This window comes from Bubalus kerabau, chromosome 8 (genome assembly GCF_029407905.1).
Source record: "Bubalus kerabau isolate K-KA32 ecotype Philippines breed swamp buffalo chromosome 8, PCC_UOA_SB_1v2, whole genome shotgun sequence".
Lineage (NCBI taxonomy): Eukaryota > Metazoa > Chordata > Mammalia > Artiodactyla > Bovidae > Bubalus > Bubalus kerabau.
The window spans coordinates 47883072-47906533 of NC_073631.1; the positions used below are offsets into that span (position 1 = coordinate 47883072).

Here is a 23462-nt window from a genome sequence, read left to right on the forward strand (position 1 = left end):
TATCATATGTCATGCATGTCATACCCATATTTTTAAAAAGCCATATATATGACGTGCCATGTTTAATGAGATCCATTGATGCTGCCAATTTTTTTTTTTTTTACTAAATTCTTTATTTTTTTACATTTGAAAATAAACTAAAATCACTCCCCCTAATTTTGAGATATTTGCAATAGGACTCATAAGTAATACTGCACATTTTCATCTGAATTGGAATTGAGTAGGAAAACCTTTGTTGCAAAAAAACTCAGTAAAGACAATGTATTTGGAATAATGTACATAAATAGCACATACTTACCAATTCTCTTGGACCATATGGCTCACAGAAGGTGACAGCATTGCCATGCATAATTGCACCACACTGTTCTCCAGTCTCACAGTTGTTACATTCCACCCTATGGGAACACAGAACACAACCTCAATCTGCGAACTAAGTAGCACAGAGTGGTTTATCACTCAAAAGATGTAATAGATATTGTTATTCAGTTGAAATCAACATTTCCAGGTAGGTAATGGTATTTTGTATTGTGACAAGTTAAGGAAGCATGAAAACAGAAAGACTTGAAGTTCAATCCTAGTTCTTTCAGTTACTGGCACTGGAGGTTACTTTAACTTCCCAAAGTTTCAGTTTTCTCATCTGTAAAATGAAGATAATAATACTGAACTAAATATCACATAGTTATCATGAGGATTAAATGAGAGAATGTATATAAAACACAGAGTACAGAACTAATCTTATAGTAGGCACTTAATAGTGGCAGTTAGTAGTATTATCAATTATTACATAACAAACTATGTTCAATACAAGTATTTTGCTAATATTAAAGATAAGCAAAGTTATATACACTTATATAATGAACTAAAACCATATATCTCTGAAATCCAAAGGTGTTTTACAAATTTAAACCTTTTTCTTTTGAATTATGATTAACATCAATGTTTAAAATAACTGTCCTAAAATAGATGTGCAAGTCTACAAAATATACCATGCAAAAAATAATGGAATCAGATTGTATTTAATCCACATAATAATATTAAATAAATACAAATTCTAATCCAAGCAAATTTTGGATACTGAGTTAATGTTAAACTTGCAAATAATTTACTTAGTTGCTTTCCTTATTATTATGAAGTGGCTAATAAAATCTTAGAACAGAATATCAAAATTAAATATATTCATGTCTTCAGTATAAATTGACAATACAAATATTGTGGATTTGACTTTGCATATTTACAGTAACATTTATAATGCTCTGGGATTATGATATTTCAACATACATTCATTACATGTAGAAAGACTGAACTGTGTTTTCTTAGTCTGAACCTCAAAGTGCATGAGAGCTGTATTTCATGCAGAAAGGACATTTTCAAAGACTTTCACATTCTAGGTGCCAAACATTGTGGACAGGACACTAAGTATGCCCTTCGTTTTTGAAGATTGTTGTATCAGACCCTTTCAGTTGTTTGCTAATCTCAGAGAAAAGAAGGAGCAGGAAGTCCTATTCAAATAGGAAGAAGACAAAGGTATGAAAAGATATCACAAAGCTCATAAAGCCAAGAGGCAGAAGCACAATAAGTAAAAACTTGGCAAATAAATAGACGTATTTCCTATATGTGTATTGCATGGAAAAAATATTCTCATCTTTTGAGCTATATTCCCACACAAATAAGATCAACAATGTCAAGAAGCTTTGATTTTTTTAAGAATAAACAGAGAACAACTTCTGACATGGAATTGTGGAGAAACAGTAGTATCTCATATCTTAGTAGATTGAAATCTTTGCTTGATTACTGTAAAGAAAGATTCTAATAAAATGTCCTTTATGTTACAAGAGACAGTAGTAGCTTCATGGTGCAACGAATATGTCTCTTGCTCACCATTTTATGCTTGGCATGATGTGAAAAGTGAAAGTCGCTCAGTCGTGTCCACTTTCTTTGGGACCCCATGGACTGTATAGTCCATGGAATTCTCCAGGCCAGAATACTGAAGTGGGTAGTCTTTCCCTTCTCCAGGGGATCTTCCCAACCCAAGGATCGAACCCATGTCCTCCACATTGCAGGCAGATTCTTTAGCAGTTGAGTCACAAGGAAAACACATGAATCCTGGAGTGGGTAGCCCATTCCATCTCCAGCAGATGTTCCTAACCCAGGAATTGAACCCAGGTCTCCTACATCGCAGGCGGATTCTTTAGCAACTTAGCTATCAGGGAAGCCCTAAGGCTTGAGGTCTAAAGCACTTCAAATAGAGCCTGGCACACTTCAAACAGAGCAAGCATGATACAAATGTTAGCATAAGCTTTAACTATTTTTGATATGGATTTCCAACATTTTCATCCAAAACAAGTATGTTAGGTTTTTTTTCCCCCACAGAGAATCTGTTACATGAACTTTTTACTACTGTTTTTCTACTCTTAAAACTATACATTAATTTTTCCCAAGGAGTGTGATTTTGAAGTACAGAGAAGTAGCATCAAAATCATAGTGGGCTTCTTAGTGATAGATGAGGATTATTTGTCCTCCAAGGCATTGTGAAATGACTCAGAAGAAAAATAAGCTTTGTCAGAGAGAAATTAAAAGATTGTTCAACCCTCACATGGACTATCTGACATTTTCCTCCAGTAATTCTAAACTAAAATCATCACTGTTGGTGTGAAGTCCGAGGCCTGATATTTGAATTCTCAAAGCAATCATTCTATCTATAAATATTGATCAGCAGTTCCCAAATCAACTGTATATTGGGAAAATAATATCTGTATAAGCACATGTATTTCAAATCCCCATCACCCACAGTTTATGTTAAATAGGATTCAGGTGTAGCCTAGATATCTGTATATTGTTTAAAGATGATTCTAGCATAGGTGCCTATAGCCTGGCACTAGGGAACCAGTGAATAGTAGATGTTTGATGTGTTTGGAGAACCACTTCTATTTTGTGGAATAACAGGAGTTAAAAAACCAATAAACACACAAAAAAGGCAATCAGTTACAGCATTCTCCCCACTTGGCTCAACAACCCCTCTGGACCTTTTTCTTCCTTGATGTGCTTTATAGATCCAGAAACTTAAAATTAACAAAGGCATTGGTACCCAGTTGAATCTTAAAGATCTTGAAATACCAGCTATTACTCACTGAATTGTTGCTACCTGGAGCCACAATGGCTTCACCAAGGACTAATGAAACAAATCTGTTAGTTTCCCATCAAGGTCTTTTAAATGCCCTTTGCTTGAATTTCTCACAGTATGACTGGGTTTGTCAACATAACTTTTTGTAATTTATTTTGAAAACACATCCTTCTGGGTAGTCAAATCCAATCCACTCTTAGCTGCCAATGGTGTATTTACTCATTTATCATTCATTAATTCATTATTATAATTAACAAACTTGTGCTAGGAACCTATAGGCACTGTGATGAGCTTTAGTGGTACAAACACCAAGAAAAGTGCTATTTATTTCTAACATCTTAACCTGTAGTTTCCCAACTGAATTTGTTCAAGAAAATGATGGGTTCTGTAAAGTAAGGTAACATATTCTTCAGAGATTGATGGAAAGAGGAAGTTTTAAATAATTTCAGTTAAACAGATTTTTGTTTTTCAATTTAAAAAGGAATGTGACCTCCCAAGCTAAGGATTAGAAATGAATTGCTTCTCTGCTTAAAAGTAATAGTGAATATTTCTCTAATCTAAGAACCTACTCCCCTGCCTTCTTTTTCTCCATATGAAAAACAGAACATAAGAATCTGACAAATACCAAGTACATCATATGAATTGCCCACCTCAAAATATACTCTCATGAACAGTATGATTAAAAGACATTTTAAGGGAAATGCTTGCTATCCCCAAAGACCATGCAAAGCCTGAATTTATTGAGCTCTCTCTGAATCTATTTATCACATGCTTAGGTACCACATGAATCTTATCTATTACTAGAGTTCACAGATCATTAGGCGTTCAAGTTGGAGGGCATCTGAAGTATCACCGAGTTTCATTACCCCCTCATTTTACAAATTATAAAATGAGACTAGAGGCCAGTTTTCCTGACTCCTTGTCCAATATCCTTCCCACTCCATTCTAATGCAGCCAGGAAAAGAAAAGAACTCCAATTCTACAAAAATCATGCGCATTTCAAAAATGTTTTTCATCATTTTTGCTATCAGAGTTCATCTGGAAAACCTAGCATCTTTTCTTAAAAGTTGTTTTTTTCATTTATAGGATAGGGGTTTTGCTTTGCTAATACAAATGTACAAAAATAAAAGAAATGTCATGGACTTCATAGAAAATGTTCAGAATGAATTTACTGGACTAAAGTACATAAGCAAATTCAATATTCCTTTGGTCATGTACATCCTTAGATAATTCATCCCTATTTTATATACACATTATCATACTATCATTTTTTCCACCAACAAAACCATAAAGGAATCAGTAAGGATGAAGGCAGGTACTTGTTGACCAACACATGTGGGTTAAACTGTAAACATAAAAGAAAAAGAATGCTTTGAGCCAAGATTTGGTTTTCACTCTAACAAGCTCCTTGGCAGTTTGAAACTTGTTATTTTGGTGCCAATACTCCATTTTTTTTTTAATTATTTAGGTGGCTGTTTTTGTTTAGAAATTATATTCAGTGTGCATTTGTGCTGTAGAGAGCACACTTCTGAAGGTATAATTATGTTTTTAATCCTGATTTTAAAATTATTAGGCTAGAAAATGTGCCAAAGTCCCTGTTCAGGAGGCACAGAGGAAGCTGAAGTGAAATGTCCCTGGAATCCCTGTGGTCCCCATGTCCTACAGAGACTCACACAGGTCTTTGAGGACACCGGAAAGAGGAGGAGGATTAATGAGAAACTTGGGCTCCATCGAACAGTCAGAGATTTATGAATGGTTGGTGGTGACATCATCCTGATAACAATAAATAAATAACCGAAATACTATTTTCTCAAGAGCAGTCTAATTACATGGCTCATTCTTCTTTTTAGATCCGAGTGAAATCACTCAGCCTTTAGTCAGTCACTCTGCTGAAACAAGTTAATCATCTGGAAACTCAGTGACAATCAGTTATCAAATTCTCATTTGGGATACATGCTGTTTGTCCCCAAGACTGGGGACACTGTATTATCTCTCTGCAATTTATTGCCTTTAAAGGAGGTGATGTCTGGTATTCTATGAGTCAATTGTCTATTCACCAGCATTTCTGAACAGAGATATTAAAATACTTTTAATATTTGATCTGATTATAAAATGTACTTTAAAAGTGGAAAGAGAAAAGAGAAATCTCTTATAATTTCCTGACCCAAAGATAACAAGTCTCTTTCCCCAGGTACAGCTCACACTGCATGTGTTGATAATCTAATGTGTGAGTTTGAAAGGCAAGGCTAGATCAGGGACTGGTGAATCTATCAAAGTAAACAGGACCCTGTCAGCCATCTGGGAGCTGGACAGTCAGCTGACTTCATTTGGAGACACTGGAGCTCCTTGTACTTTCCACTGAAACCTCAACAAGCAACCAACTATACTCCAAAAAAAAAAAAAGCAAAAACAAAAAACCAAACACAACCAAAAAACCTCAATAAGCAGAACACTCAACTTTTGACCATATTTTATAGCAAAGAGATGATGTTTTATAGTAAAAAGGCATGACTATTTACTTGTGAAAGACCACAGTTAAAAAAAAGAAAAACCCTCAAAGAATTCTCTTCTCTTTGTAAATATGGAATATTTTTAGAAAAACAGGAAGGAAAGTCCACTCTATAAGACTGAGAATAATATCACCTTCAACAATGTCATGACTTTTTTTTCTAAGGAACTAACACATGCTCTAAATATGAAAATGACAAATTCCATTTATAGTTCATTCTTTCTCATTACTTCTCACTGAGGAAGGTAAGAGAACTCTTCCTATTCATCAGAGGGTTTAAAAATTTAATTTCTCCTTTGTTAACAGTTATAATGACAAATATTATTTGAATTAAAAATATCCCTTCTAATACCCTACTACTGAATGCAATATTCTGACCTCCTACTATGGTGAATTCTAGTACATGCTGCTTGAGGAAATATTTTCTCATTTGTTTCAAATGTACTTGACATTTAATTCCATTGAGTGAGTTCTTATTTCTGTCATAAAAAACAGAGATTAAAGAAGGAAATAATAAACTTCCAGATTCGCACCTAATTTTAATAGTAGGACACCTCCTGGTTAACCTTTCTATTGTTGATGAAGTTTTCCCCAGAGCAATTACATCAGTGTAAGTGGAAGGAGGGGGAGGAAGCAAGAGAAAGAAGGTTAGAGGAGAGTTTTATAATAAGGGAAAAAAGTTACTAACAAAGGAGAAGAGAGAGGGAGAGAAAGTAGAAAAAGGGGAGGTCAAGAAGATGAAGAGAAAAAGTAGAAAAGGATGCACAGAACATCAGAGTATCAGGGGACTTCCCTGGTAGTCCAGTGGCCAGGACTCCTTGAATGCAACGCAGGGGGCCTGGGTTTGATCCCTGGTCTGGGAACTAGATCCCACATGCTGCAACAAAAATCCTACATGCTGCAAAAGAAAATTAAAGATCCTGCCTGCCACAACTAAGATCCAATGCAGTCAAATAAATAATAAGTACACTTTTTAAAAAGATCAGAATATTGGACCATTAAACCTTAAAACTAAATTATAATTCCACAATCCAAACTACAGTGATATATTAGAGGTTTTGGCAAAGGTAAGTCATCAGATAAAATATTATTTTGCAGACATTTATTACCCATTCACAGTCTCCCTTTGTCACCAGCTCCTGAAAACTTATAAGGTATTTGTTTCATGTCAAATAGGTAAGATGGCATATTAGGTGATATGATTCCAAGTGGTGATCATTACAACAACAACCAAAGGCCCCTTGGAAATCCTTCAGCAGTGATGCGCAGACCTTGATGCCCATGGTGAGTGCTTCCTTCACCCATCAGGTCTTACAGGCTTACCACCCACAGGCCAGTTGTACATTGAACAATGTACCCCAACAACGTCATTGCCCCCCCCGCCAGTGACACTGGTCATCAGATTTACTTTGTTCTGATTACCTGGAAACTACATTTATATTGTAGTTTTCACACCTGTCTACTAAATGGAGTCCCCTCTGCTCTTGTTTTCTATGGGGGCTCCAAGATACTAAGGAACTCTGAAGTAGTTTTACTGCTCGCTTGACTTCTTTTATCTTACATGGATTAAACTACTGATCACTGAATAAATAAAGAATCAGCTAGAATAACTCACCACCATACTAAAATTTCAGTCGTTTTAGGGTCTTTGTTTAGATAATTATTTTTCTCAAAGAAAATAAACTTTAATACGCCAAATCACCAATCTTTTTGCTCCATTTCTGGGTAACTGCTCCAATAAATTAGGATTTTGAAGAGACTATCAGATGCAGCAGAGTCTGTGATCTCAATTTCTCTAGTTCTGTAGTGTGATCTTTTTACCTATAAAAATGGAAATGTTCTAGTCTTTTCTTGATTCAAGCAACTCTATGCAGTGCCAGCCACAGTTTTAGCTTCCTTAGCTGTAAACTGTGGGGCTTTCTGTATGATAAGCCAACTGACAGCAGTCTCCATGTGCCACAGGATCTGAGACAACTTCATTTGTGTCTCTCTTCTTGATGTCTCATATCCCTGTTGGTATCACAACTTACTCATCTAAGATGCTTCTTCTGATGAGTGACTCTTGTTCTTCCCTGATCTCTGCTGAATAGAACATCTCTGCTATTGTTACTGTGCTGGAGGGGAAACATCTGTTGTCTTCAAGTTGCTATTTATCATCCTGTTTTCTAACAGTCTCCCATTTCCCACTAGAACATCAGAGCCTAGTGATATTATAGCTCTGGATTCCTTCTGTGATCTTCAGAAAACAAGCATTAAAGGGATAATCTGTAAGCCAAAACAAAGATTCTTCCTGACTTTCTAATTGCTTAGAGGGTAAAGACATCTCTTAAGAAAACTTATTATTTTTTAAAATTTACTCACTTTTAAGTTCTTTTAACTTTCTCTCTCCATCTCTCTGAACTCTTTTTAACTCAAGTTATGAATCATAAATGTCTCCTATTTCTTAACTTTTCTCATTTTTTAAAATTACTGTTGAAATTTTTTTACTGAGGTAAATTTCCACACAGGGAAATACACGGATCTCAAGCTTGACAAAGGTACACATCTATGTAACCCATGCTCTCATAATACTATATATAATATATTAATCACCCTAGAAATTTCCTCATGCTCCTACCCAGTCAATTCCCCATCCCTGAAACAATCACTAATCTAATTTCTAGCACTTTTGATAATATCATCTATTCTAGATTTCATGTAAGTAGGATCATACAATAAGAATTATTTTGGATCTGGCTTCTTTCGTTCAACATAATATTTTTGAAATTCAACCATGCTGTTTCAGCTATCAATAAGTTATTCCTTTTTATTTCCGAATAGCATGCCACTGTATGAATGTATCACTATTTATCCATTCTCCTGTTTATGGGTACCTGGGATGTTACTAGTTTTTTGCTATTAGGTGTAGTTCTTTTTAGTTAAAAAAAAAATCAAGATTTCTCACCATTCATATGGAATACTGACCATGTTTATATGATACTAAAATAATTAATTCATAAAAATAAACTATAAAAAAGGTAGTTGAGACACAAGTAGAACATGCTTAAGTGAAATGTTGAGATAGAGAGTATTTGTAGGTCTTTACTTTCCTTCTAAATTTAGTTATAAGAGGTTTTCCTTCCTATGTTTTTTCTTTTTCTTTTTGGCTATAGGGTTGTCTCTATTGGAACAAGACTCTACTGATCCATCTCCATCATCAGGAGTGTAATCACACTGAACACACTTGATAATGAAGAACTGTCAACAGTGCTGGTAAGTCAGTGTTGCTCTATCCACATTCTTTCTCTCAGTCTCTTGGGTTCAATGGTACATTTGATCTGATGTGGTTATTGTTGTGATCCAGAGGTCTACCTGCATGTGGCCCAGCATCAGGGCCAAGTTAAGGTGGAGAAGCCTCCCTCTCATCAAGCCTGAGGCGTCACTATATTGCCATGAAGGGGTTTTGCTGTTCTCTTCACTTGTAACTTTACTTCTCATTCTTTATTTGAACAAAGCAAACAGAAATGGCTGAGAGAATGGGAGATAAAAGGCCACTTCTCTGGCAGCGCCATAGGGAGACCCCCTTTGGGGGTCAAAGCACAGGAGGACTCTATACTCTGCACCTCAGGGAGGCAGAAAGACCACAGTGACATGACAGCACAGCCCAGGCCCAGGAGCAGCAGAAGTTGTCATGCCTTCAAGCAGGGATCAAATGGAGCAATCGTCATGAAGGAGTGAGTGATTAGGACAGGCAAGAAGGCTACCTGTGTGGACCAGTCACCAAAAACTAGATGAGACAGGGAGGATTCAGTGGATATCTGTAGGAACAGAGGACTGGGGAATAAGAGGTGTGTCCCCACCTACCCCTTGCCTTTGAACTAATAAGCTCTCTGATACTTAGCTACAACATCAGAAAAATGGGAGAAGGGAAGCTAAAGTTGACCAAAATTTAGTTTTCACTATTAGCAGAAGGGATACAATGAAAAGAAATTGAGTTAAAAAGAATAACGAAAGTTTTATTTCTCTGATACCCAATTTTGTGGACAGAATTCATAACTGTAACACTTGTGTAATAATTTCTGGAAGGACTGACAGAAACTGGTAACAGTTGATTCCTCTAGAGAGAAGGAATATAGATCTAGTGTGGGAAGAAGGTTTATTTTTGTTATTTTTAATATTATTGAAGTTTTCACTAAGTACATTTATTAATTTTAAAATCAAATCTAATATTTAAGCTAAGCAGAGAGACAGATTCAATACTGAGTTGATGTAAAAAAGTTTCCTGGTTCTAGTCCAATCACTGTCATACACTTGGGATAATAACTTAGCTGGTACGTTCATTCATTATAATAGTAATATCATTTTATGCCCCTTGTTTTTTGTGTACAGTCATTTGTACAAGAGATAAGAAATTTAGATATCAAGAATAATATGAAATGAAGTGAGAAAAAAAGTTGATTTCACTAGATGAAGTCAATGGAAGCAAATAAAGTGTGAGTGACTAAATTTAAACTGATCTCTCTCCCCATCATTGCACAGATGGGACTGTAGTTTCTTAATTTTTCCTTTTGCTTGTCCTTAAAAATTTCAAGTCAAATAATGCACATGATGATTTTCAAACTCTATGGAAGAAACATGCTCATAAAAGCAGAGTGCTTTTCTATATTCTATATTCTATATATATTCTTATATTGAGTGATATATTGAGCCTTGGGAATTTGCCCCAAAGCAGTACACCCTGAGCTTCTTTCTATCTGGTGGTGTGTGCCAAGGGCATAAAGTTATGGGTTGTCAGTAAGGATTCCCCTTCCTGGTTTTCACAAAGCTGCTCAGTGGCTTCTAATTGGGGTAAAGAAAATCAAAGACAATATCATAAGGGACAAAACTCATATGTCAATATGTATACCAAGAAAACAGAGTTCGGGAGAGTGAAAATGCCTGGTAGTGGTGGTGGTTTAGTTGCCAAGTCGTGTCCGACTCTTTGCGATGCCATGGACTGTAGCCCTCCAGGGGCTCTGTCCGTGGGATTCTCCAGGCAAGAATACTGGAGTGGGCTGCCATTTCCTTCTCCAGGGGATCTTCCTGGATCTCCTGCAATGCAGTTGGATTTTTTACCAACTGAGCCACTAGGGAAGCCCGAAAACTGCCTATGTTGGTCGAAAGCAAGAGAGAGCTTTGTTATGTTATTGGAAATACTTCACTGGAATAGCTGATTGTATTGGTTTTTAACTATAGGGAGCTTACGTCTACTTTAAGGGGGGGTTAAGATATTTAATACTCTTTGTTTCTCCCTTCTCTATAATTCTACTGTATTTTCATTAATATATATTATATAATATAGATATATTTAATTTGAAGTCTGTTTTTGATCTGAATACAGTAAGAGAAGACTTGGGGACTCATTTACATAAATTAACTGAAGAATATTTTAATAATAATGACTTGGGATCATATCTGAGCTCCTGGGAGGCAAGTAGACCAAAACGCAAGTATAGTATAGGAGGAAGAAAGAAAGGGAAGAAGGAGGGAGACAAAAAGGTAGAGTAGGAGACAGAGAATAGGAGAGGGAAAGAAGGAACTGATTCGTACTGAGCAGCAACAATACATTAGGAGATGTGCTAGACCTTTTCAGGTTCATCAAACTTTAAAATAATGGCGTTAGGAAAATACTCGGCTCACTTTTACTGACAAGAAATGTGGCTCAGAGAGGTAAAGCAAGCTTTGTACTATTCTCAGATACCCAGCTGGCAAGTAGCTAGCTTGAAAGTCCACCCAGACAGACCTGATTTCAGAACCTCTGCCACTTATGTTCAACAAAGCCATCTCTCAAATGATGACAGCTTCCTATGTTATTATTACTATTATTATTACTTTTTAATCCTAAAGAGACTAGATGAAGGAGATTGTGGTCAATAAGGGATAAAGCAAAATTACTCTGAAGCATATTTGATAGAAGGCAGGAGTGCATGGCTTTTTAAAGTTAATAAAAGGTTTTCTAAAACAGGAGGAAAAACCATAGGTTAAGTAAGTGGGACACAAAATCCATAACTTCGGTCAAGAAAGCATCTACCAGATCAGTCATGAAAATGGGTGAAGCAAAATCAATCACGTTTTATTGATTTCAAAAATAACAGAATTTGGACCACATAAAAGTCACATTTTGTATTTGTCAAGAAAACTCACTGAAGAAAATGAATTAGCTTGACACAAATGAACTCGCCTTGAAAGAAACAAATCATCTGATAACATCTATATAAATGGGATATAAAAAAGCCAAATGTGAGGAGAATGAGAGAATTTTTCTTCGATAGAAGTAGTGCTTAGAAAGTTTTTGGCTTTTCCTTAATCAAGATTTTCAACTTATTTTAAGAAATTTATATTTAGAACATGTTCAGAGGTAAGTAAAATCTTTTTGATAAATTATCTCTTTAATGGTGTAGAAATCATAAGACTTTATGTCTCTGTCTAGTCTGATTTTTTTGTGTACTTATACTCTCTAAATCTATATTTCTTTCTAGAAAAAGACAAGTTCCTGTTTGTATTTAAGCATCAACACTCTCTAAACCTATATGTCATCTTCAATTCTCAGGTTAAGATCTACTTTCTCCAAGAAACTCTCACTAGAGTCAGCCTTTCTTTTCTAGAACTGTAGTATGTTATTTATAACACTCAAGGATTTCTATTCTGAATCATAAGCTTTTTAAAAATGTGTTTTAAGTGTCTCCTCTACTGAACTATAAGCTACTCAAAAGAAGGAATCACATTCCTTTTTAATATACTATATAAATAAAATAATCATGGTTTGATATTTGTTGAACAGTGAAAATAAGGAAAAACAAATTAATATCATATGCAGACATTTGAGGATGAAGTGGTTATTCTCTTTCTAGTCTTGAATATTGCTTGGGTTTTGGTTACAACCTGATTACATTAGAGCTTCTAATTTATCTTGAACTCTTATTCATGTACACAAATCATTTAGTACCACAGAAAATAACATATTCAGATATTCTCTCAAATTATGTAGACTGACTATAGCTCTCAATGGATAGACTCATTTCTCCAAAGTCAGAAAAATACAACAAACTGCCAAAAAATTCATGCATCCATTTATAAGTTTCTAATGTATGTGTTTTGGTTAATTCTTTCTTTACCCTCCAAAATCTCATAGGGTTGTCTCTAAACAGCTTTGGAAGGAAAGACTGGAGTATAAATGAGGTAATCCAGTAACATATAAGTTATTTGGAAGTATGACTCAAAAAATCTGTCAGTTTCAGATAAGTCATTTCCCTTCTTTCCTTTAACATAAATGCAATTATTAGGCATAATAAAGCACAATGTTTTCTATGTAAATAACTTGTACTACTGAAAAAAACTGACCAAACCCATGGCTTTGAGGGGTACCTAGATTCAGTTCTTAAAGAAGTCAGGAAATAGACAATAGACATACTCTAGGTGACATTAATCCCAGTTCCTTAGTTGAACAATTCTCATTGATAACGTAGAGCTAAAGAGCAATTTAATTTTATGTAACTACTCCAAGAAAGCTTTTTTTTTTTTTTTTTTTTTTTCCTTTTATACAGACCAAAGTGAGGCATGATCCTTTAACTTACCATATGTTTGGATTCAATTCCTTTTGGTGGTAGGAGTCAAAATCATCTCGTAGGATAATACTGTCACTATGAATTTCAGCTAAAGGAAGACAAAGATTTAGAAAAGGGTTATACTAAACAATAGATTTAGCTATGCAAAAGAGTCAACATGCTACATTTATGATGAATAACAGTATTTTAAACTAAAATAGAAGTTTAAACAAGCAGCTAATTGCATTTGCCGTGCCCCTAAACTACTAAGTAAAAGATTAACTCTGCTGTTTAGAAGTCTGGAAACCAGAGTCCCCAAAGAGAACCCTACCAAAATGTCACCCAGGTCACAGAGGTGGGAAGACCAAGGTTAGCACTAGCCTACAAGGAGAGGTCACACAAGACTTGCCCCTCACAGCTCAATACATCAAGAATAAAGTCAGTGCCTAACTCACTTTAGAGCACTGAAGGGAACAGAACATTGTGGCTATTTGTTGTCAGCTAACATTGCTGTTATTTACTAACCCATCTCCTCTTCTCTTTCTTACTACCCCTCTTGCCCTGACTTGCTTTTTCTCATTACCTATATTCACTCATTTTTTAAATTTAATGTGTTCCAAATTGTTAACATTTTCCCCTTCAGAGCTGCATAGGAGAAATTATCTACACAAGTAAGTAAAACTTCTAAATAAAGTCATGTTAGAAGTCAGGAGGAATGGCAGAAAACCATCCATAGTCTTAAATATATTATTGTTACACCTGAGATTGTATTAAATACTTCTTTTTAAGCTATAGAAGAACTCAGGTCATACCAAGAGCACAGAATGTTTTCATGAACTGTAGAGTATGTGATATTTCCACTGGATAGAGGATGGACAAGTAAAAACAATTTCATGGCCAGCTACAATGTAAGTAGACTCATTTTTAAGGTTGTATGAGGAATGATAATTATTTCTCCACAAATTGTAAAAAATGAATTTGGTGCTCGAAAATTTTCTCATCTGATTCCCATGGTTTGCTTGGAAAATTTGTTTGAGCTAGTATAAATTCTCTGGGTCTAGAACAGTCTAATGGACTCTGTGAGAGAGAGAGAGGGTGGGAAGATTTGGGAGAATGGCATTGAAACTTGTAAAATATCATGTATGAAACAAGTTGCCAGTCCAGGTTCGAAGCACAATACTGGATGCTTGGGGCTGGTGTACTGGGACGACCCAGAGGGATGGAATGGGGAGGGAGGAGGGAGGAGGGTTCAGGATGGGGAACACATGTATACCTGTGGCGGATTCATTTTGATATTTGGCAAAACTAATACAGTTATGTAAAGTTTAAAAATAAAATAAAATTAAAAAAAAAATAAAAAATGAAAATCATATAATCTGATTAATAAAACATAACCCCAAATTTTTATTTTTTCCAAAAGTGATATTTTACCCTTTTGGGGGGTTCACTTGTATATAATTTATTGAACTGACTGAGGGATTAAATATCACCTCCAAATACCAGAAAGTTTACTTGCAAATTCTCTTTGGTAACAATGCCACCTGCAGGCACCCTCACCCTCTTTATACCAGGTATGCCAGTAGGTAAGCACATAACGAAGTCGGGAAAACCAGTGAATCAGCATGTATTGAGAGAAATGGCTGTTCAGACTCAAAGCCTTAGGCTCGACAACAGGGAGAATATGGATTTATACTGGAGAGAACACTGTGATGTCTCCTGTGCTTGGGAGTGATTTAATGATTCCTCTGAGTGATTAGATGCGGTGTCTGAAATGCCTACAGGGTACTGCTCTCTCAAATACCCAATATGGCTGAGATGCGGCTGGGCCACTGTGGGTCACCCGGCTGCCTCAGCTGCCAGAAGGCATGCTTCTAAGTGCTTGCGTTCATCTGCCAAAGAAGAGGAGCCCCAAGCTGTAGCATTACATAAAAGTAGAGCTTCTCAAGGCAGATTTTCCAAAGAGAAAAATAAATTAATTGGGTTTATAGGTTGAAAGAGAAAGCCCAAGAGACAAATACTGACCCATCTGCAAGTCCCACAGTGACAGACAGCTGAAAAGGCTGGAGTCAGCTAGGATGATTTCTTTTCATTCTTATTAAATAGTGTGTGTAGGAAACTGCTTTTAAAATCAGTCTTCAATGTCATATATGAGAAATTTAACTCTTAAAGATCATTTGCTTTCCAGAGATTTTTTACAGAGTCGTGGGTAAGCCTCTATGGTTATTTGTTCATGTATTGCCTTCTTTCCAAATATTATTATTACATATATATATATATCCCTGACTATGCTTTAGAAATACAAATTCATCTAATCCTCATAACAACCACAGGAGGTAGGTACTATCATTACTTCCGTTTTATAGGTGAGGAAACAGGCATAGAGAGATTAAGTAACTTGCCCAACATCACCATGCAAGCCAAGTGGCAGAGGTGACATAAATCCAGTTTATTTGGCTCCAGAATCCATACTGTACAATCTTGCCTCAAGAACTGCAGCCCACTAAATACATGTCAGAATGAAAAAATCATGAGAAAAATGAGAGGAAGCAACTTTACATGGTGCTATTAAACAAAGCATCCAGTTATTTAGACAATGTCATTTTAGTTTTTGAAGAAATGGCCAAATTATTTCTCTTTTTACAAGCCAGTGCTAGTTTAAGCCAATACTTTGGCATGATGCGAATGGCCAACTCATTGGAAAAGACCCTGATGCGAGAAAAGATTAAAAGCAGCAGAAGAAGATGAGACAGAAGATGTTGGAGAAGGCAGAAGGAAGATTGAAGGCAGGAGGAGAAGATGTTGACAGAAGATAAGATGGTTGGATGGCATCACTGATTCAATAGACATGAACTTGGGCAAACTCTGGGAGATGGTGAGGGACAGGGAAGCCTGGTGTGCTGCAGTCCTTGTGGTTGTGAAGAGTCAAACACAACTTGGCAATTGAACAACAACAACACTAATTTAAGCAGATATCTCAGATCGGCTTTCACACTCATAGCTCCTTGCCTATTGCCTCCATGCTCTACTATTTATGATGGGTAGAGGCTTAGGGGAAAATTCAGCATTAGAATCCTATGCCAAAAGATCAGATCCAACTGGATTCTAAGGATAAATGCAGCAACTGGTTCAAAAGTCCTTTCATTAGCCCAAACTGGACTTTTGGATCACCTCCTCAGTGAGATCTCAGGTTAAAGTATAATCTGGACCTGAGTCTGATTTCAATGAATGATCAGAGAATCAGAGAGGGCAGAGAGTTTCCTCATCTCTGTATGCCCTGCCCACATGGCAAAGGAGTGAAACAAGTAGATCTAGCACTGAGGTCAGTGACACTGGAGTCTCAAATACTCACCTAGATGTGGGTGCACAGTGGCCTCTGTTGGAGCTGAACCAAGAGACAAAAAGGGAAAGATGATTTATTAGCAGCAAAAGCAAAATCCATTAATAAACAATCATAAATATGGTTATAAAACTTAAGCCATATGAAACAAATAAAGAGCTAGATAGAACTTTTTTAGAGGACTAAGAAGAAAATGTCAATTAACATCCTAAAATAAGATGACCAACTCACTAGTTAGTTGTTATATTTAAAAGTCATGCATTACTCATAAAGTGAAAAGCAGAACCCCTTACACACAGGATAGTTATTTATCATACAAGTTTAGTCAGGTACTCCTTGAAACTTACAATACGAATGTAATGTGAGCACCCACTACATACCATGGGCCATTCTGGGTGTGCGGTAGTATATGGACAAAAAGCACCCTCCTTGCTCTCAAAGAGCTTACCATCTGGTGGAGATAAGTACAGTATAGTGTAATAAGTGCTATGGGATAGTGTTCAGAGGTCATAGGGTGAGAAGGGCACAAACGAAGGATACTAATTCTAGGCTGCCCAGGAGAAGACAGTGGTCAGGAGAGGCAGCTGAGTTGTGAAAGACTAGCAGGAGGAGACAGGTTGGGGTAGGAGAGGGAAGGGGTGTTTCTTTCTGGAGTAAAAGTGAAATGCCACTGAGAAGTAGGAGAGAATGGCCTTTTGGAATAAGTACAACTATTTCAGCATGACATGAACAAAGTTTTGGAGGAGGGGGTAGTAAAGTGAAGTTGGGAAGATTGGAAGGCCAAGATTATGAAACTGAATGCTAAGGAGTTTGGATTTTACTATGAAAGCATGATGATCTCTTGAACATTTATCAGCAAAGGAGTACCTGTTCAAATATGCATTTTAAGAACAGGCACTCTGGTTAAGAGTTAGGAAACAAGGGATACTGGCCAACTGACACTTTGGTGATTTTTATTTTTTTTTTTTTCTCAGTGGACTCCTAAATCTAGGAAGAAATGTTGCCAATTCACTTATCTAAAAATTAGAACCATAACAGATATTTTAACATCTTTTACATTCATTAAAGAAGAAATTTATCTAGGTATTAAAAAAATTAGTTTCTATCACAATTATCAGTGCTTCAGTTATGTTAGATGAAAAATCCACAGTTAAGTTTGTAGTTTGTAATTCAAACTAGAGGTGTTAGTCTTACTGCAATTATCAGTTAGAAATATTTTCTAGTCAGTACAATAGTTAGATAAAAGTGACAAAACATCTGCAGAGACATCAATTAAATTACCTATCAATTTTAAATGACTCTGATTACTAAGACCGAGATGCAATAAAGAGAATATTATGTATTAGTCTATTTTAATCTAAGGAGTCTATCCAAATTGATATCTTTCTTTCCAAAATTATTTTGGCACATGGCATTTTTCACTGAACCACCTCCAAAATAATCATCATGGAAGGGCCATTTAGAAACCATCCTCTGAATCAGAATCTCTGGGAATGGAAACTTGGAATTTGTATTTTTAAAACCTCCTCAGCTGATTCTAACAGAAAGCCAGCATCAAAAATAACTGTCTTGATCACATGATACAATTCTTACTTTTATAGCATGCAAAACTGTTATCTATAGTAAGTATATATCTTTTATCCCAATAAGAAATAAGTTCCTCAAAGACGTAAAATATGCCCACTGAAGACACCAGCCTAAAGCTGGTAATAGATTCTCAATAAATACTTAATTGAATCAAATGCTATTTTCCTTCTTAGTTGTAATGTATTTTATGATATTTTGGAAAATAATAACTAAAGATCCAAACCTTTGAAAAATGCCAAAATAAACTCATAATGTTGTTAAAGTTCTTTAGGATAAGCAGTTTGGATAGTTTAAACACCCAATTAATGTCCAGTTGGATTTAACTCAACAAACTTATGTTTTCAATCACTAGTTAGGAAGACTCAGTGTGCTTTTTACAAAATATACCCACTGTCTGAGATAACTAAACATTACTTCCTCAAAAAGAGGAACATAGTACACATTAAACTTGGTGAAATGAAAAGTAGACATTTCCTTGAAAAATAGTCACATGTGTATAGTATAATACACATATATATTTGGTCCAAAATCTAGTACAGTAATGGACCTGGGAAGCTTATTTTAATCATCTCGCAGTAAGCAACTATATCAATCTAGTTTTATGCAGTGTAAAAGAATTTTGTAAGCTTGTAGAAAGTTCACCATCCTTTCTGAATTATGTAAGCTTGTAGAAAGTTCACCAGCTTTTCTAAATTTATCAGAATAAATAGACCACAGAAGAATTAGAGTAAGTACCCTGAAGAAGTATAATATAGTTCAACAACATATACTACACTCCCACTTGGATACTAGTACTTGCTTTGCCTCATACTACTGATTTGGATGAATTACTAAGATCCTGAATTATATTAATTTTCCAAAAAGGTCTTAACTCTTTCCTTTATTAAGTATAAAATGTATGCTTCAAAAAGATCCTAGCTTGTCAACCTTCCAATGCATGTAGTGGCATATCTCCAAGTATACAGTTCCTGCTCCTTTCCACTGAACTGACTCATCCTTCTAGATCGACTGAATGTTTTATCTCAATGTTCTGTTGGTCTGTTTCTAATTCTCTGCCTCTCCAAGGACTCTAGACTGCCCCCACCCATCATCAACTTTGGTCTAATTTCACAATTCCTTTGAATCTGAAATTGCATGACTGATAGTAGCTACCACATAAAGTTGCCAAATGGCTTAAACTGGGAAGCTTTGTTTCTAAGAATGAGAAATAACAAAAATGTTCCTAAAGAAATAGGCTCTGGATTTGGAGAAAATAGGATAGGACACATGTTTAACAGAAGTATAAGACATCTTAATTCTTCCAAGTGCCTCTGAATCGTGCTAAGAAGACTAGGTTAGATGATGACCACAGGCAGACAGAGGGGAGGATGCACTGAAAGTGAGGGCGCTGCTAGTTGTCAGAGGAGATTGAAGGGAGAGGAAGACAACAACAACTTGGAGTTGTTCTGTACTCAGAAAGGTGACTGAGGGGGAGAATTTCATAATATGGTCCTTGATTTAGCTTCATTAGTGGGTTTCCCAGATGGCACTAGTGGTAAAGAACCTGCTTGCCAGTGTAGGAGACCTAAGATATGCAGGTTCGATTTACAGGTTGGGAAGATCCCCTGGGCGTTGCAACCCACTCCAGTATTCTTGCCTGTAGAATCCCATGGACAGAGGAGCTTGGTGGTCTACAGTCCAAAGGGTCACAAAGATCTGGGCATGGTTGAAGCGACTTAGCACACATGCACATAGCTTCACTGGTGAGACTACATATATAATGGCTGGACAGAGGTTTACACTGTGAGGGACTCACCAAACAGAGCTGTTGACAAATCTGGATATTTCTAGATTCACAAAAACAATTAGTTGTACACCCTACACTACAGAACAAATTCACTTCTGAGAATACGAGGAGTTCATTTTGGTTTAGAAAGCCTTGATTACTTATGAAATCATTTGTCTTCCCATAAATGTTGGGGCAATTCAGATTAATAGGAAGTTTCCACCAAGATCTTGTAAACTCTTAAAAACCATGCAATAGTCAGAGGCCAAACTTTCAATAATGTTTTAGAATTAAAGTACAGTTATCATGGGATATCATATCCTGCAGTTGGATTTCACAGATCACTCCAAGGAGTTCCATGAGTACTGGCAATGCATAAACAAACCAACTCATAATTCTGGATATCTATTAATTTTTACTAATCCTAGGCAAGATGACAACATCACTATCTTGGTTAATAGAACATGTAACATAAAGAATAAATAGATTCATGTTTCAATGAACTCTAGATCTTGTTCAAGATATTAGGACATCTCTGTAATCTTTACCCACAAAGTTAATGTCACTGAGGCACAAAAATTGAAAAACTATGTTCTTTGTAAAGCTTGACAATTTAAAATAACTTAACTAAATTGGAAATTGAGCTAAAGTTGTATCTTGGTAACTTAAGGAGTATGCCAAACGTCACCAAAATGAGTCAACTCTGTCAAAACCACAGATTAAAAGTGAAATGTTAAACAGGTAAGTTAAAATGAAGATTCTACTTGGCTTTAAAAAATAAAGTGAAACAAGTCAACATAATGTAAGAATCATGATAGAGACTTACCAAAGCCTTCATGTTTTTTAAAAGCATGTTTTCAGCAAAGGATTAGGATTGAAAGCATGCCAAACTCTGACTTGTTTTTAGTTGAGAAATCCAAAAACTTTTAAAACTTAAAAGCATAATATAGTCTTTTCATACTAGATAGGTAATAAATGTTTGTAAGAATCCAAGTCACTCATAAATGTGCACTAATGATTTATTTTTCCAGATTCCTTTCAGTGTTAGTGATAGTGCTACTGAAAAGTTACTCATCCTCCAAATTCTGTAGCTGGGCCCATACAGATTGTTTTGGTAAAATATAAAGCTTTATATAAAAAATGAAATGCTTTAGTGTTATTCTAGGTCTTTCCTTAGCCAAATGTTTTCCAAAATGCTACTTTTAAATGACCTGAATATTAGGTATGCAATTTCACTGAAATTTCATGGGCTATATAAAGAAGATGAGAATGGATTTTTTAATTGATAAGCTAATATAGCTGAAAATAAAATAAACCTGAATCATTGTTTTTAGAACGTACTTAAAAATTTATTAAAAAAAATATATTCCTTGTAGAGTTTCCCTTTTAACTCAGCAGTGCTATTCTTGAAATGGTTTACTAATCTCCATGAATTACAAGAAAAAGACTAGAATTGATTTGAATGAATACAGGAACTCATATTGGTGCAAATTTGATAAAGATTATTATGCAAGGGATAGTGAAGGATTATTATGTGAAACAACTGTAAAGAGATCCAACTTACAACAAATCAATTCACATCATGAAGACTGAGGAGATCTAACATGAAAAAGGTAAATTCAGTAGCAAAATTTTCAAAGAAAAATATGCTTTCTTATTTCTTTAAACAAGGTTATTATTCACCCATTTTAAAACACAAGTACAAAGAGCATGTACTGACACTTTGTTGAGTAAATGAACAACAGCACTCAGCCCACATATGTTAACCTACCAGTGTGCTGGTGCTGGGTCCAGAGTTGCAAGAGTTGAAGTTACTAAGGAATATGTTCACATTTTTGGAGGGTGAGATTTTTTTTTTAATAGTTCGTTATTTTTCACTCAGTGTGAGGTAATCTGACCTCCACTATAATATGAAAATAACCAGTTATCAGTCTCTTCCCAAAATTTTAAATACAGCTAATGTTAAATATCCACAGCTGGGTATTGTTTTTTGTGGATATTTAACATTAGCTGTGTGGATGTGACTGGTGATAGAAGCAAGGTCCGATGCTGTAAAGAGCAATATTGCATAGGAACCTGGAATGTCAGGTCCATGAATCAAGGCAAATTGGAAGTGGTCAAACAAGAGATGGCAAGAATGAATGTCGACATTCTAGGAATCAGCGAAATGAAATGGACTGGAATGGGTGAATTTAACTCAGATGACCATTATATCTACTACTGTGGGCAGGAATCACTCAGAAGAAATGGAGTGGCCATCATGGTCAACAAAAGAGTCTGAAATGCAGTACTTGGATGCAATCTCAAAAACGACAGAATGATCTCTGTTCATTTCCAAGGCAAACCATTCAATATCACAGTAATCCAAGTCTATGCCCCAACCAGTAACGCTAACGAGCTGAAGCTGAACGGTTCTATGAAGACCTACAAGACCTTTTAGAACTAACACCCAAAAAAGATGTCCTTTTCATTATAGGGGATTGGAATGCAAAAGTAGGAAGTCAAGAAACACCTGGAGTAACAGGCAAATTTGGCCTTGGAATACGGAATGAAACAGGGCAAAGACTAATAGACTTTTGCCAAGAAAATGCACTGGTCATAACAAACACCCTCTTCCAACAACACAAGAGAAGACTCTATACATGGACATCACCAGATGGTCAACACCGAAATCAGATTGATTATATTCTTTGCAGCCAAAGATGGAGAAGCTCTATACAGTCAGCAAAAACAAGACTAGGAGCTGACTGTGGCTCAGACCATGAACTCCTTATTGCCAAATTCAGACTTAAATTGAAGAAAGTAGGGAAAACCACTAGACCATTCAGGTATGACCTAAGTCAAATCCCTTATGATTATACAGTGGAAGTGAGAAATAGATTTAAGAGCCTAGATCTGATAGATAGAGTGCCTGATGAACTATGGAATGAGATTCGTGACATTGTACAGGAGACAGGGATCAAGACCATTCCCATAGAAAAGAAATGCAAAAAAGCAAATGGCTGTCTGGGGAGGCCTTACAAATAAGCTGTGAAAAAAAGAGAAGCGAAAAGCAAAGGAGAAAAGGAAAGATACAAACATCTGAATGCAGAGTTCCAAAGAAGAGCAAGAAAAGATAAGAAAGCCTTCTTCAGCGATCAATGCAAAGAAATAGAGGAAAACAACAGAATGGGAAAGACTAGGGATCTCTTCAAGAAAATCAGAGATACCAAAGGAACATTTCATGCAAAGATGAGCTCGATAAAGGACAGAAATGGTATGGACCTAACAGAAGCAGAAGATATTAAGAAGAGAGGGCAAGAATACACAGAAGAACTGTACAAAAAAGATCTTCATGACCCAGATAATCATGATGGTGTGATCACTGACCTAGAGCCAGACATGCTGGAATGTAAAGTCAAGTGGGCCTTAGAAAGAATCACTACGAGCAAAGCTAGTGGAGGTGATGGAATTCCAGTTGAGCTATTCCAAATCCTGAAAGATGATGCTGTGAAAGTGCTGCACTCAATATGCCAGCAAATTTGGAAAACTCAGCAGTGGCCACAGGACTGGAAAAGGTCCGTTTTCATTCCAATCCAAAG

The 23462-nt window shown here is 36.0% G+C and overlaps 1 protein-coding gene across 1 annotated transcript in view; it reads right to left on the reverse strand.

The window, feature by feature from the left end:
* RELN (reelin) overlaps nucleotides 1-23462 on the reverse strand; it is a 553687-nt gene that overhangs the window by 277608 nt on the left and 252617 nt on the right. Inside the window, exons 5-7 of the mRNA XM_055590184.1 lie at nucleotides 16542-16574; nucleotides 13223-13301; nucleotides 299-395 (exon numbers count right to left, since the gene is read on the reverse strand). Coding sequence (XP_055446159.1) covers nucleotides 299-395; nucleotides 13223-13301; nucleotides 16542-16574 — 209 coding nt within the window. The remainder of the gene's footprint in view (nucleotides 1-298; nucleotides 396-13222; nucleotides 13302-16541; nucleotides 16575-23462) is intronic.